General features: G+C 37.4%; 1 protein-coding gene across 2 annotated transcripts; it reads right to left on the reverse strand.

The window, feature by feature from the left end:
• Positions 1 to 5457: 5457 nt before the first annotated feature.
• On the reverse strand, positions 5458 to 17142 carry C3H5orf46 (chromosome 3 C5orf46 homolog). Of its 2 annotated transcripts, XM_022590275.3 has the most exons (4): positions 16980 to 17100; positions 12451 to 12598; positions 9191 to 9249; positions 5973 to 6063 (listed from the first exon to the last, which is right to left on the reverse strand). In XM_022590275.3, the coding sequence occupies exons 1-3, from the start codon at positions 17047 to 17049 to the stop codon at positions 9201 to 9203; spliced, it is 267 nt and encodes an 88-aa protein (XP_022445983.1). In that variant the 5' UTR covers positions 17050 to 17100; the 3' UTR covers positions 5973 to 6063; positions 9191 to 9200. The 2 variants fall into 2 exon arrangements, with proteins under 2 accessions (XP_030618630.1, XP_022445983.1); XM_030762770.2 differs by lacking the exon at positions 9191 to 9249 and having other exon boundaries at positions 5458 to 6063; positions 16980 to 17142.
• Between the last annotated feature and the right edge of the window lie 202 nt (positions 17143 to 17344).

The following is a 17344-nucleotide window of genomic DNA, read 5'->3' on the forward strand; positions in this document are numbered from 1 at the left end:
AATTAACAAGGACCTAGAGGAACTAAAGAGCAAACAAACAATGATGAGCAACACAATAAATGAAATTAAAAATTCTCTAGAAGGAATCAATAGCAGAATAACTGAGGCAGAGAACGGAGAAGTGACCTAGAAGATAAAATAATGGAAATAACTACCACAGAGCACAATAAAGAACAAAAAATGAAAAGAATTGAGGACAGTCTCAGAGACATCTGGGACAACAGTAAAAGCGCCAACATTCGAATTATAGGGGTCTCAGAAGAAGAGAAAGAAAAAGGGACTGATAAAATATTTGAAGAGATTATAGCTGAAAACTTCCCTAATATAGAAAGGAAATAGTCAGTCAAGTCCAGGAAGTACAGAGAGTCCAATACAGGATAAATCCAAGGAGAAACATGCGAAGACACATATTAAGCAAACTACCAAAGATTACATACAAAGAAAAAATATTAAAAGCAGCAAGGGAAAAGCAACAAATAACACACAAGGGAATCCCCATAAGGTGAACAGCTGATCTTTCAGCAGAAACTCTGCAAGCCAGAAAGGAGTGGCAGGACATATTTAAAGTGATGAAAGGGAAAAACCTACAACCAAGATTACTCTACCGAACAAGGATGTCATTCAGATTCAACGGAAAAATTAAAACCTTTACAGACAAGCAAACACTAAGAGGATCCTGCACCACCAAACCAGCTTTACAACAAATGCTAAAGGAACTTCTCTAGGCAGGAAGCACAAGAGAAGGAAAAGACCTACAATAACAAACCCAAAACAATTAAGAAAATGGTAATAGGAACATACATATCGATAACTACCTTAAATGTAAATGGATTAAATGCTCCAACCAAAAGACGTAGACTGCCAGAATGGATGCAAAAACAAGACCCATATATATGTTGTCTACAAGAGACCCACTTCAGACCTAGGGACACATACAGACTGAAAGTGAGGGGATGGAAAAAGATATTCCATGCAAATGGAAATCAAAAGAAAGCAGAAGTAACAATTCTCATATCAGACAAATTAGACTTTAAAATAAAGACTATTACAAGAGGCAAAGAGGGACACCACATAATGATAAAGGGATCAATCCAAGGAGAAGATATAACAGTTGTAAATATTTATGCACCCAACATAGGAGCACCTCAATGCCTAAGGTAAATGCTAACAGCCATAAAAGGGGAAATCGACAGTACCACAATAATAGTAGGGGACTTTAACACCCCACTTTAACCAATGGACAGATCATCCAAAATGAAAATAAATAAGGAAACACCAGCCTTAAATGATACTTTAAACAAGATGGACTTAATTGATATAAATAGGACATTCCATCCAAAAAGAACAGAATACACTTCCTTCTCAAGTGCTCATGGAACATTCTCTAGGATAGAACATATCTTGGGTCACAAATCAAGCTTTGCTTAATTTAAGAAAATTGAACTCATATCAAGTACATTTTCCAACCACAGCGCTATGAGACTACATATCAATTACAGTAAAAAAAATCTGTAAAAAATACAAACACGTGGAGGCAAAACAATACACTATTAAATAAACAAGAGATCACTAAGGAAATCAAAGAGGTAATCAAAAAATACCTAGAAACAAATGACAATGAAAACCAGTGATCCAAAACCTATGGGATGCAGCCAAGCAGTTCTAAGGGGGAAGTTTATATCAATACAATCGTACCTCAAGAAACAAGAAACATCTCAAATAAACAAACTAACCTTACACCTAAATCAGTCAGAGAAAGGAGAACAAAAAACCCCCAAAGTTAGCAGAAGGAAAGAAATCATAAAGATCAGATCAGAAATAAATGAAAAAGTAATGAAGGAAATGATAGCAAAGACCAATAAAACTAATAGCTGGTTCTTGAGAAATTAAAAAAATTGATAAACCATTAGCCAGACTCATCAAGAAAAATAGGGAGAACATTCAAATCAATAGAATTAGAAATGAAAATGGAGAAGTAACAACTGACACTAGTGAAATACAAAGGATCATGAGAGATTACTACAAGCAACTCTATGCTAAAAAAATGGACAACCTGGAAGAAATGGAAAAATTCTTAGAAAACCACAACCTTCCAAGACTGAACTAGGAAGAAATAGAAATATAAAGACAAATTACAAGCACTGAACTTGAAACTGTGATTAAAAATCTTCCAACAAACAAAAGCCCAGGACCAGATGGCTTCACAGACGAATTCTATGAAACATTTAGAGAAGAGCTAACGCCTATCCCTCTCAAACTCTTCCAAAATATAGCAGAGGGAGGAACACTCCCAAACTCATTCTACAAGGCCACCATCCACTGATAACAAAATCAGACAATGATGTCACAAAAAAAGAAAACTACAGGCTAATATCACTGATGTACATAGATGCAAAAATCCTCAACAAAATACTAGCAAACAGAATCCAACAACACATTAAAAGGTTCATAGACCATGATCAAGTGGGGTTTATCCCAGGAATGCAAGGATTCTTCAATATATGCAAATCAATCAATGTGATACACCATATTAACAAACAGAATGATAAAAACCATATGATAATCTCAACAGATGCAGAAAAGACTTTTGACAAAATTCAACACCTGTTTATGATAAAAACCCTCCAGAAAGTAGACATAGAACTTACCTCAACATAATAAAGGCCATATATGACAAACCCACAGCCAACATCGTTCTCAATGGTGAACAACTGAAACCATGTCCACTAAGATCAGGGAAAAGACAAGGTAGCCCACTCTCACCACTCTTATTCAACACAGTTTTGGAAGTTTTAGCCACAGCAATCAGAGAAGAAAAAGAAATAAAAGGAATCCAAATCTGAAAAGAAGAAGTAAAACTGTCACTGTTTGCAGATGACATGATACTATACATAGAGAATCCTAAAGACACTACCAGAAAACTACTAGAGCTAATCAATGAATTTGGCAAAGTAGCGGGATTCAAAATTAATGCACAGAAATCTCTTTCATTCCTATACATTAATGATGAAAAATCTGAAAGAGAAATTAAGGAAACACTCCCATTTACCATTGCCAGAAAAAGAATAAAATACCTGGGAATAAACCTACTTAAGGAGACAAAAGAACTTTATGCAGAAAACCATAAGAGACTGATGAAAGAAATTAAAGATGATACAAACAGATGGAGAGATACACCACGTTCTTGGATTAGAAGAATCAACATTGTGAAAATGACTATAGTACCCAAAGCAATCTACAGATTCAACGTAATCCCTATGAAACTACCAATTGCATTTTTCACAGAACTAGAACAAAAAATTTCACAATTTGTATGGAAACGCAAAAGACCCCAAATAGCCAAAGCAATCTTGAGAAAGAAAAACAGAGCTGGAGGAATCAGGCTCCCTGACTTCAGACTATACTACAAAGCTACAGTAATCAAGACAGTATGGTAGTGGCACAAAAACAGAAATATAAATCAATGGAACAGGATAGAAAGCCCAGAGATAAACCCATGCACATATGGTCACCTTAACTTTGATAAAGGAAGCAAGAATATACAATGGAGAAAAGACAACCTCTTTATAAATGGTGCTGGGAACACTGGACAGCTACAGGTAAAAGAGTGAAATTAGAACACTTCCTAACACCATACCCCAAAATAAACTCAAAATGGATTAAAGACCTAAATGTAAAGCCAGACACTCTAAAACTCTTAGGGGAAAACATAGGCAGAACACTCTATGACGTAAATCACAGCAAGATCCTTTTTGACCCATCTCTTGGAGAAATGGAAATAAAAACAAAAATAAACAAATGGGACCTAATGAAACTTAAAAGCTTTTGCACAGGAGAGGAAACCATAAGCAAGACAAAAAGACAACCCTCAGAATGGGAGAATATATTTGCAAATGAAGCAACTGACAAAGCATTAATCTCCAAAATATACAAGCAGCTCATGCAGCTCAATATCAAAAAAACAAATAACCCAATCCAAATATGGGCAGAAGACCTAAATAGACATTCCTCCAAAGAAGATACACAGATTGCCAACAAACACATGAAAGGATGCTCAACATCACTAATCATTAGAGAAATGCAAATCAAAACTACAATGAGCTATCACCTCACACCAGTCAGAATGGCCATCATCAAAAAATCTGCAAACAATAAATGCTGGAGAGGGTGTGGAGAAAAGGGAACCCTCTTGCATTGTAGGTGGACTGTAAATTTATACAGCCACTATGGAGAGCAGTATGGAGGTTCCTTAAAAAACTAAGAGTAGAACTACCATACGACTCAACAATTGCCTACTGGGCATATACCCCGAGAAAACCATAATTCAAAAAGAGTCATGTACCACAATGTTCATTGCAGCTCTATTTACAATAGCCAGGACATGGAAGCAACCTAAGTGTCCATCGACAGATGAATGGGTAAGGAAGATGTGGCACATATATACAATGGAATATTACTCAGCCATCAAAAGAAACGAAATTGAGTTATTTGTAGTGAAGTGGATGGACCTAGATTCTGTCATACAGAGTGAAGAAAGTCAGAAAGAGAAAAAGAAATACCGTACACATATATATGGAATCTTAAAAAAAAAAAATGTTCTGAATAACCTAGGGGCAGGTCAGGAATAAAGACTAAAGACGCAGACGTAGAGAATGGACTTGAGGACACAGGGAGGGGGAAGTGTAAGCTGCGATGAAGTGAGAGAGTGGCATGGACATATATACACTACCAAATGTAAAATAGTTAGCTAGTGGGAAGCAGCCGTGTAGCACAGGGAGATCAGCTCGGTGCTTTGAGACCACCTAGAGGGGTGGGATAGGGTCGGTGGGAGGGAGACGCAAGAGGGAGGAGATATGGTGATATATGTATATGTACAGCTGATTCACTTTGTTATAAATCAGAAACTAACACACCACTGTACAGCAATTATACTCTGATAAAGATGTTAAAAAAAAAAGGTTTACTGAAAATACACTGGAGTTGCTTTCAGAGTCAAAGCGCTTGGGAGAACAGGAATCCAGGACAGAAGCACACAGATTTTTTTTTTAATATCTTTATTTTAGTGTAATTACTTTACAATGTTGTGTTAGTTTCTGTTGTACAACAAAGTGTATTAGCTATAAGTATACATATATCCCCATATCCCCTCCCTCTTGAGCTTCCCTCCCATCTAGACTAGAGTGCTGCCATAATTGTCATTGTGCTTTATGATTTCAGTCTTGTCTTACTGTCCATATTAAATAATTCTGGGAGAATTTTCTTGGCTCAGTTGGGTCAGGTTTGACAATGGTTCAATCCTTTATGAACAAGTGGGGAAGAACCACACCAATTGCCACTGAGGACCTACATCTGTGTAACAAGTGGTAGAAGAAATGAAAGAACTGCACTAGACTTGTCAAGGACTCTTCCATCCACCATTTTCAAATGTCTTCAAGGGCACTCTGCTATTCTATGAGAGTAATAAAAACTGTGGAACAGCAATAACCTTGTTAATTTTTTTTTAAAGGTCAGTTTTTAGTTTACTAGCCCAGGAGTGTAGGCTCAGATTTTTTGAAAAACTTTTCCTAAAAGGGTTTATGAAACTTTTAACTCTGAAATTCACCTCATGCATTTTTAGGGGTTAAGGGTTTTTTCTTTGGAGTCAGGTTCAAATCTTTCTGTTGCTTACTGGTTCTGTGACTTTGGCCTTATGTTATCTGAAATTTAGTTTTCTTAATTTGAAATGTTCTTCAGTTATTCTGGATAATAATTTTTATATATTTCATATTTTTTGCATCATTAAAAACTTTAAACATGCTTCAGGAAAAATTACTTCCACCAACAAAAATCTTAATGAAGTAGGATATGTGTCCCCAAAGAGGACACAATTATTTTGACTTCTAGAAGCAAAAATGCAAAGTCAGGATGTTCAAAAGAAGCTGTCTTTGGTTGAAGCCAGGACCTGAATCCTGAGAACTTGCTGGAAGCTGCATTGAGGTCTCTGTCCTGGAGGACTTGTGAAACAAAGAACTGGAAAAGCAGGATTCAGGTGTCCTTGACTTATTCTGGAGCCATGCAGGTGTCCTTAGAAACATAAACCAGAGACAGGGAAACAATTACCAGCTAAAGAGGGCTTAAAGACTTAAGAAAAATACAAAGATATTTTAATCTTTTCTTTAAGATTTACATCTCTGCCCTTTAGAACTTGAGATGATTTATAATGAAATCAACTATAATATATATTTGAAGAAACAAGCAACAACAACAAAAATGAAAAGGCAAGAATCAACAACAGGGATGAAGGGAGAATGCACATATGTTTACTGGAGTAAATTGAGTCATCAGTTTCTCTTTGAGTTTCTGGATAGACAGGAAAAGTAAATAAATGAAATAAACCAAGCTACATAAATCTTATAACCAGAAATGAGGAAGCAGTACTGAGGGAAGGAAATTTTTTTTTCTTGCTCTAAATTCTAAAAGAAATATTTCCCATCAGACTTCATGGGGTGGATATTGAGTGATGTCATGCCCATCTGCAATTTTACTCATTAGTTACTTGAGGATTTCCTATTAAATTTATTTATTCCTACCTCCCTCACTAGGAAGTTCTGACTCAGCAGGTCGAAACATGTCATCGAGTGTGTCCAAGTACATTATGTTCTTAATTTTAAAAATGTACATAGATATTAAGAATTCACAAAGTGCTTTCCCATCTTTTACTTGTTTCATAATCTGGTGAGGTTCATTGGATTCTTATTTTAACACAAGAAAGGTAATTTATACTTGAAGATGTCAAATGACTTAAGACACTGGGAGACTTGAATCCCCATGATTTCAAGTGATGCAAGACATTAGGAGTTAAGATTGTAAAATTATTAACATAAGGAAATCATGTCAATGTGATTGAGCTGAGGTTGGGAGAATCTCAGATTAATTAGGTGTCCAATTATTGGATGATTAGTTTTTGAGAACTTGCCCTTTTCTGCTCATCATCTGAGATTGCATGCGGAAATTCACCTTCTTTGTGAAGCCCTCTTAATGCCCACCCTTTCCTCCAAGGCATGTCCACGGCACTTGTACATAGAACTTCATTGTTTTCCTGCACAGTCCTGGGGTGCACTGTGCTAGGTGATAGTCCAAACCATAAACTTGTTAATGATGAGACAGTATTACTCATCTTGGTAGCATTGGCAGAATCTGACACATAGTAGGCGTGGGTTAAATAAGCTTTAAAGGACTATGTAAGATAGAGGCAAATGTCGTAGGAGAAAAACGGGATATCTATATATCTACCTATCTTACTTTAGGAAATACCTAAAACTTTGGCCAGATTTTCTATACTGGAGAAATAGGCATTGCTGTGAATCACTCATTCTAAAGTCATGATTTGCTTTTGATTTGATGAGACACTTATCATACAAATGCAACTTTTAAAACTATTTATTAAATGAACAGTCACTGGAGTTTGGAGAGACAGCCTTGATCAAACCATCCAAAATTTAATCTCTGCCTTAGAAGCTTCTTTCTCTCTAGTCCATTTGGTTTATATCCCTAGACAGAGCCATTCCTCTCTGCCCATTAGGGCATCTACAGTTGGTTTGTGAATCCACTCAAAGTATTTTTATATGCAGTTAAAAAATTTCCGACGTTAAGGTCTGGAACAATTAAGTTCCAAATGTTTTAAGTATTAATAAGGAGTAAAGTGAGACTCATGGAGACCAACTGACCTCCCCATGGTCACACAACCAATAAGAGGCCAAGATAGAAGCTGAACTTACATCTTCTCTATGGCTTTTGCTCTTTCTAAAATTTCATGTTGACTTGCTTATTGGACTGTCTCATACATTGAGCCTCTAGGATGGCACTCCAAAGATTCAGGGTGTGAGCACCAATGAGCCTGAATGAAGGCAAAGGGTTAGGATACCTGCAACAAGAGGTAGGCTGTTCCCTAAGAAGATGGGAATGGGAAGATGCAAACATAAGTGAGTGTTTTTAGAAGCTTAGCTCTCTTTGGGGTGAGATTCAGGTGTGTCTGCGTTGAGCACATCTTGATTCCCATGTGCAAGTCTGATTTCCCTCCTTAGAAGCTTAAGGAAAAGGGTGGGCTAAGTTCCAGGGTAATATGATAATAGCTTTCTAAGCTCACGCCAATCACTCCCTTGAAGTGATCACTCCCAATCACTCCCAATCACTTTCCCTTGAAGCCAGTAGGGAAAAAGTTGGGAAAGGCCATAATTCCTGGAGATGCATATAAGGTAATTCAACTAACCAAAGGGGTAGGGTTTTATTTCTATGGGCACCTTGAGGTATGTCTAAGATCACACAGCTTAATCACTATTCTCTACTGCCTCTTCCTACACTATTCGCTCTTCAGTAGCTCTATTGCTGAGTGATAGAGCACAAACTGGAATCAGGCTGTTTGAATTCAGATCCACCCCTCCTCCCTTATTAACTTGGCCACATTAATTAAGCTCCCTGAGACTTGGTTTCATTATTTATAAAATTTAAGAATAGCAATACATATTTTTCATAGGGAATGTTAGATAGAATTAAATTAGGTACTACATATACAGCATTAATTTACTGCCTAAAACAGAAGTACTAAGTTCATGCTAGTTACTTATAGAATTACTTTCTCAAGTCTAACATTTCTGTATTTATATTTCAATATCCATTCTCAAGAGAGAACTGCATAAGGAAACAGCAGGTATCTCTGAGGACTCAAACCAGACTGTTTGCACATAAATCTAACTGCAGGATTAGAGAGCTTACTACCTTTCTCCTGGAATTAGGTTCAGTAAATCTCACTCTTCTCATGAGTAACTAATGGCCTGTTTACCTGGGTCTTTAGATATTAGTGCATATAACCCCTCCTTTCATAGGCGGAACTTGCACAAGTCAAGTTCCAAGCAGAGTTGTGACAGGACCAGATCTCCTCACTTCCAGCTCTTACTTGTTTCACCCCACAACTGTGCTTCTTCTTTTAAGAAAATCTTATTAAGTCAGTGACTTTGAGATGATAAAAATACATCTACTTAAAATCAATTTTAAAAAAACGACTAAAAGAATAAAGCAAAAACACACAAAAAAATACCCCTTTTCTGCTTATGGGTAAATGTGGGTTCCCAAATTTATCAAGTAAATCAGACAGACCCTTTTTCCTTTGTTCAATATACTATTTTCTGGTTGTAAGTTTTTAGGTTAAAATCACCTGGTTGAAGTCACTCTGATGAATCTTTTTCTTGTTTATCATCACATTCCATATATCCTCTTAAAAAAAAAAGAGGAAAAAATGAATTATGATTTAGACTGATCAGGAATGTTAGAATCATCACTAACGTATCTTATAATATTTGAGCAATACTTCAAGTTTTCCTATGTCATAAAGTAGTAAGGTCTAAGATTTCCATAATAGTTCAAATTTGACAAGCCATTATACATAATTATCTCTTTAAATCTGCCAACAAATCTATTAGTTTGATGTCTATTCCTATATAAACTCTATAAAGACAGATATTTTGATATATTTGTTTCACAATATATCCCCAGCACCTAGAACAGTGCCTAGCATATAGTATGAATTAGTAAATATTTGTTGAACGGATACATGAATGAATTTTAATCATTTTACATATGAAAAAACCTCTGAAGCTCAAAGAGATTAAAAACCTGTCCAAGTTATATGGCTGGTAAATTGCAAAGCAAAGTCTAAAACTTAGGTCTCCAGAAGCATGAATTAATACCAGAGGCCATTCCACTGTTTAAGGATTGGGTGTGGGGTAGCTGCTGAGAAGGTAAGAGATGAGTAAACTATGGTCCAGCATTTATTATGTGCTTGACACAGTATTTAGGCATTGGATACATAGGACTAAATAAAGCAAATAGTCTGTCTTTATGAAGTTCCATATTTTTGTAATTCTCTCTTTCTAATGAAATCTCATTGAGTCTTTTATGACCCAGATTTCTTCTTACCTTTGCCAGAAACTCTCCCCTGAAGCATCCTGGCCCCAGTGACAGCTCCTTTCCTTAGACATTAACTGTGATGTTTGGCTGACATTTACCTTATTCAGCATTTTAGTTATCATTGTATTTGCTCATGCCATCTTATACAATAAGGACAGCAAATTCTTTGAGGAGAAGGGGCTTAAAGTCTAGACTTTTTTCCTTCACAGTTCCTGCCCCTACTTTCCTAAGCATGTGTTAAGTTCTTAGGAATACTTCTTGCTGGCCTCTTCCCATTTCCCATTCCCTGTTATGTTTATGGTCTTTTCTTGGACAGAGTGAGGACAGTTAGATTTGTTCCCTTGAGCAAGGACTGCTGTATCTTTCAACAAAGATCCCTCAAAATGTCTCAGTCAAATTGGGGTATGTGAGCTTTAGATCTGATCTCTAAGATTCCTTTCCTTATTTAATTAATTCAACAATTATTTACTAAGTGCCCAATATGACTTACAGGGCACTGTGCTATAGCAATGAGCTAGAGAGATCTGATCTCTACTTTCATATAGTTACATGATTAAAAATAAATTAATCATGTGAGATGGTGATATGTTATAATGACATAATGACAAGGTAAAGTGATAGAGAATAACCAGGGAATAAAAGAAGTTGTATTAATAAGAGTGGTTATAGAATCGTTTTCAGAGGAGGTGACTTTTAGATGAGAGGCAAGACAAAGCACTAGCTAGGAGGGGAAAAAGAGCGTTTTAGGCAGAAATTAAAGCACGAGCAGAGAGCCTGAGACAGTTGTAAGTTCCAAGAACAGAAAGAATATCATATACCCAGAATAAAATGAGGGAAAAAGAAAATGGTAGAAGAAGTGCCATTTCTGAACCCAGAGCTAACAATTCTTTAGTATTTCAGATAGTCAACTTTCAGAGTTAACAGAGGAAACAAGGGCTATTTTATATCTAGGGAATTCCCCAGGGAAGGAATAAAAAGAATTATTATTCTAATTCTTTGCCTTGCTATTGTTGTGATTTATAACAATATGAATTCAACTGGAGTCTAAACTCTACTTTGTACATAATAGGTGTTATTCAGTTTTTTCCTTGTTTACACTAACAGTCACGGGAACTCAACAGTTGCAAAAGCAACCACAATAAGAAAAATAAAAACACAGAATAAACATCTGTGTTTTAACAGTTTGTTCATGATGATTGTATGCAGAATTATGCCCATTCACATGGTAGTAATATATGGATTTAAGCAGATCAAGGGATACAAAATGACCCCTGATCACTTCTATATAGAAGTGGCTCTTAATCTGTTACTGGTAATAGACCTTTCTGAGAATCTTATAAAGTCAGAAGCACTTTCCCTAGAAAAATACAAAGATTCACATCTACACAAAAGATGAATACAAATTTAAAGGCTGTGTGGACCTTTAAGGCTCAGCCATGTAGCCCAGAGCATCCAATCAAGGGCTCTCAAAATTTGTTGTATATAAGAATCACCTGAAAGCTTGTTAAAAAGCTTGTTATAAAGCTTGTTATAAAGGCTTGTTATATAGCCTTGCCCTAGGAAGGTGCAAGATGGGACGAAGGGACCTGCATTTTGGATAAGTTCTCCAGGCGATTCTGAAGCAGGTAATAGACTGCACTTTGTCAAACTCTGCTTAGGGGGCTGTGAAGGAGAGAATTAGAGAGCAGAGCCTCAGAGAGGTGGAGATTGAAAGCACCTAGAAATTCAAAAGAACGAAGTAGACCCTGGAGAGCTGAACTTGGGGAGATTAATGTCGGAAGAATGAAGAAAGGGTAAAGTAGATGTAAAAATCAGAGCTATGTAAACTTGGGTAGGAGGCATTAGGAGTTGGGCACAGGAGCTTGGAAGCAGGTTGAAAATAATGGGAAGAGTCTGGGTTGTGGAATTTGCCATCAAGGCAATCTCTCGTGATCAAAACAAACCCTCATAAGAGAGGTTCTTCAGATTGCCTCTGAGGAGAGATTAGCTACTGTGTCTGCTAACCCTCTTGAATTACTCAAACCAGAAAATAAAGACGGGACTCACCATACCTCTCACTAATGAGCACACCTCTACCCACCACTTTCATCAGCAAATTACTGTGTCTGCACTGGGTGGGTCCTTTATTCCTTTAACTTTACAGATTAGCAAATTGAGGCACTCAGGGAGGGAAAGCCTAACTCCAGATCACCCAGTAAATAACACCTGTGTCAAGACCAGAACATGGCTTTCCGTCCCTCGGTCTGGTGGCCTTCTTCCTCCCTACTCGGTCCTGAAATAAAAAATATTTTATGGAACCCCTTGTTCCATAAATTCCTTGGGAACGTGTTCACCCCAAAAGAGTTCAGGGAAATTCATGCAGATGCAAATATATCTTAAGGTAGGCAACAAGTTTCAATTAAAACAATACATTGGCATGCATGCAATTTTGTTTCTCATTCATTTTAATGCAATGTGGTCATTACCAACGGCGAACTGGACAAAAGCAAGGTTTGTCTCAGTGCTTACTTGCTCCTCATCATGGAGCAGACGATGAACTCCACCGTATTCTCAATGATCTCCGAGCCCAAGAGGCTTAGGAATTTTGGAAAGCCTGGTTCTAGGGTTTTGCCCGAGTCATCTGGCTTGTCATTTGACTTGCTCTCTGGTTTGTCATCTGAAAAACAGAAAGGAATCTCAGGGTGATTCTCAGCAAGAAGAAAGGGAAGTTTCTTTCATTGTAGGGAACCCTAGAGCTCTTTATACCCCCTCTCACTAATTATATAGCCTCATAGAGTTACATTTATTGCATATCTAGTGCCTGCCTGGTTATTGTCTTCACGTGCATTATGTCACTTATTCCTGAAACCAAACAGAGCAACAGATATTGATGCTTAGGCAGACACTGGTTCTCTTTCCAGATGAGAAAACTGAAGCTCACGGAGGTTAAGTAACTTGTTCAGAGTTAAAGCAGCTAGTAAATGCCAGGGCTGGGACTGAAATGCAGATTGCTTGGTTTTAATGTATTTTTCTCATGTAATCCCTGGACCTATGGAAATGATAATAAGGAGGATGATATAATAATAGGTAGCGTTTTCTGAGCACATACCTATGACAGGCAATCTACATGCATTATCTCATTTTATTCTCACAGCAACACTATGAGGGGGGCAAAGTTATTATCCGAAGTTAAAGGTAAAGAAATGGAAGTTGAGAGAGGTTTAGAAGCGGGTCAAAGTCACAGAGATGGTAAGTGGCAGAATCAGAATTCAATCCCATGTTTGCCTGGTAGTAAAATCCGGGTTCTTAAGCACTCTGTGATGGACTGCATAGTCTTTGACAGAAAAGGTATGATCTAACTACAAGTGTGTTATAAGGTTGAAAGTAGTATAATAATGATGACGAGGAGAAATTCTATCACTTGTACAGCATGTGATAGTTCTGTAAATAATGATTTTACATCTGTGTAAGTTTAAGCTTGACCAATCTTGTGGAGTATGCAGAGCTCACTGGGCTCAGAAACTGAGAACATTAAGTGACCTGCAGAAGATCTTACAAATAGCAAGAGAAGATGGTACTGTAACTGCAGGTCTCTCACTTTTGATATTTAGTCAAGTGCCTTTTGGAATGAGGCCAAAGGTCCAGAGTGAAGTTGGTGACATGCAGGGTCCCTTGGCGGGGGGTTTGGCTTTGCTTAGTGGTCTAAGTGGTTTGGGAGATTAAAAGCAATGCAAGAGCGGCAATTAAAGATACGAACAGCCTCCCCTTTGCACCCTGGTGCCAGGATGAAGTAGGACCTTTATCTTTTAGTTTTACTGTAGCCTCACAAGTAGTGTTGGCAGATTTGGTAAATAAAATTACAGGATGCCCAGTTAAAGCCGAATTTCAGATAAATAACAATACTTTTTTAGTGTAAGAATGACCCATGATATATTTAGTGCATAATTAAACAAAAAAATTATTGTTTATCTGAAATTCAACTTTAACTGGGTGCCCTGTATTTTATCTGTCAATCCCACCACAAATGTTTTTTTAATTTAATTAATTTATTACTTTATTTATTTATTTATTTTTGGCTGTGTTGGGTCTTCGTTTCTGTGCGTGGGCTTTCTCTAGTTGCGGCGAGCGGGGGCACTCTTCATCGCGGTGCGCGGGCCTCTCACTGTCGCGGCCTCTCTTGTTGCGGAGCACAGGCTTCAGAAGCGCAGGCTCAGTAGTTGTGGCTCATGGGCCTAGTTGCTCCGCGGCATGTGGGATCTTCCCAGACCGGGGCTCGAACCCGTGTCCCTTGCATTGGCAGGCAGATTCTCAACCACTGCGCCACCAGGGAAGCCCCCCACCACAAATTTTGACTCAAGAAGTCCCAACTTCTGTACAATGTACCCCATTACTCTGAATGAAGGAGATGTAACTCGCTTTTGGTGTGGAGGCTGTCAGATTAGTGAGAAGAGTTGCATTTATATTATATCCTAAAATAGAAAGTCTTAGTAAAAAATATGGCTTTCCATTCTGCAAACATTTATTGTTTACTATGCCACTGCAAAAGATTCAATAGGAGCACTACCAGTCTGGGACCTATAACCAAGATCAATATACTAACCACCAAGTATTCATTTATTCAGCTGTTGGTTTTTATCATCAACGAGTGTTTTTGAGCCTACTATTATGTACATAGCATATGCTGCTAAGAGTTAAGGCAAAAATGGACATATATGGACATGACCCTTACATAAAGCACAGGGCAACCACGGTGACCAGAATTGCTTTGTTTTCATTACATGAAGTGGAAGGAAAGAGAAGGTATATTTGTGATGCTCAGGTACTAGGATGTGCTTTCATCACATGCCTAATCCTTATTCAGTTCAGTGATAGGATTACAGGAGAGAAAACGGATGCTCAGAGAAATTCCTAAAGTCACACATATAGAAAGTGGCTGAGCCAGGGTTTGAACTTTTATTTTTTTTTAATTTCACAGAGCATGTTCCCTATATGATATAATACTGCCTTCAAGCAACTGTCCCCTGGAGACATTTACCAGCTGCGAACCAGAAATTCCTTGCATGAAAAGTGAGTTCTTTTTTTTTCTGTGTTCCTATCTGCCTACTTGCATAACAATTTAATTTTATTATTTTTACTTTAACTTTTTATTTTAATATGATGCTAAATGCTAACTTTTCAAAATGCAAGGAGCCCTGAATTGCAGTGTGTGTGAAGATCAAATCCTTGGCTCCAGCCTTTGGATCGCATATATAATGAGAGGTATGAGAGTATGGTGGGTGATGTTTTGGAGTCCTATGTACCTGAGTTTGATTCTGTCTTCAGCAAAAAGTTCACCATGTAACCGTGTAAACAATATTTAATTACTCTCTCAGTTTCTTATTGTCAAGATGGAAAGATACTTTATCTGTGATGTATATCATAGATATGTATGTATATATATGCATATCTATATTATATAAATCGCTTATTGCAGTACCAGGTCTAAGGTGAGCCCACAATAAATGCTCACTGTGTGATTATTACTATTGTTAATAATAGTAGCAACAGAATGATTCATAGTAGCTTTCTCCACTAGTGCTTAAAGATACGAAACTTTTAAAATGCTGCTAAAATATTAAGAACTTTGAAAATGCTGAAGAATAATAAAAATGAAGACATTTGACATACCAGAAACAAATTATCAAAGCCAACAGTTGAATATTTTCTCCTTTCAGTTATAATATGGGGTAGCCTTTATTTACATTAACTACCTGATTTTCTTAGTCAATATAATCATAAAGTTCTGAAAAAATACAGTAATGCTGATATTTATACAGCTTTTATAGTTTACAAAGTGACTACAAAAGCATGCTCATTTCACCTGGTGCAGTTGGTAATTATCCCATTTTACAGATGAGGAAACTGAGGTTCAAAGCAGTGAACTGATTTTAACCAGTTTCAGAGTTCATGAGAGACAGGCCTGGGACTGGTCTCTAGGATATAAATCTCACTTTTTACTTTACCACGGTGATTACTATAGGGGTAGATGGACACAGTAGTCTCTGAGCCCATCCCTGCTGTAGCTTTGTTGGAGTGTCTGCCTGTGGGTTGTGCCAGTGGACAGTGGGTGATGGAGGGTGGGAGTTCTGCCAAGTTACATTTAGAAGAGCTCAGAAAGCTCTGTTACTCTTTGTACTGTCTGTGTTTTCTGACCTATCATTCTGATTGGAGATAAGTTAAGAGCTCACTGCCTCCTTTAGACCAAAAATTAATTAGTGAGAATTCTGCATGCTGCCTTTTGGTCCTCTATGTGCTTGGAACAGACATGAAAGAAGTAGATACTTTATAATAGAAAGAATCGAAAGACTTGGGTTTCAATCCCAAGTGTGCCACTTCTACCTGTGTCTATGCTCAAGTAACTTTCCCTCTGCAAGCACAGTTTATTTACCTGCAAAAAGGGAAATGATAAAACTGTGCACGTTTACTTAAAAAGATTATGAGAATCAAATGAGATGATACATGATAAAAATAACAGTTAATATTTATTGGGTGCTCATGATGGACCAGATACTTTTCCAATATGTTTTGTCTCTTTTATTTAATTTTCATGACAACTAAATGGGAAAGTTAACTACTGATATTCCCTTTTAAGTGTGAAGCCCTTAGAGGTTAAAGAGCATGCCTGAAGTTACATTTCTGACTAGTGGTAGAGCGAGGCCTAGGAGTCTTATTCCAGACTCTTTGCCTTTGAATATTATTAGTTATAATCATTGAAAAATAAACACCCCCAGCTCTCAAGGAAATTATAATAGTGTCACTATATCACATGAAGATATAAGAAGAAAAGTCATTCTAAACGTCATACATTCACTGATAGAGACTGTAACCTAAGCACATTTGAATAAAAGTCCTACTTTCTTTTTATTAGAAGATCTGTCTCTTGTCTCCCAGTCCAGTGCTCTTTCTGCAGTGCCCAAAGTTCCCTTCTCTCCCCTTTATGTTCTAGATCTGCGCCACTGACTTCCTCCAGTCATGGCTAACTACTGCACAATGCATGAGCTGTGATTGCAGGTACTTACCGGCTTGGCAAGTCAGAATTAAGACAAGCAGTCCCCAAACAACTGTCAGCCGTAGCACTGAGACAGCCATGTTTGTAGCAGTGGGTATCGATGCAGTTAAATTGTTCAGATGCACCTGAAGCCTTGCTCCATTTATAGGGCATTTATAGGTGACATCATCTGCTATGGAATTCAGGTTGTTGCATAAGATAGACACAGCTTGCTTTCGGATCTCTACTAATGAGCCCTGCCCTAGCTTTCAAACTAAGGGTTTTACAGATAGGGAAAGAAAAACCCTCTTGGTTTTTCTAATGTGTGTTTATAAATGGCACCGGAATCATTCTTTTGGAGTTAGTTCCACTGCCAGCATTGACAATTAGATGGGG

This window comes from Delphinapterus leucas, chromosome 3, assembly GCF_059928025.1.
Source record: "Delphinapterus leucas isolate spDelLeu-1000000601 "Yukka" chromosome 3, BTC_Dleu_Yukka2, whole genome shotgun sequence".
In the NCBI taxonomy this organism is placed as follows: Eukaryota; Metazoa; Chordata; class Mammalia; order Artiodactyla; family Monodontidae; genus Delphinapterus; species Delphinapterus leucas.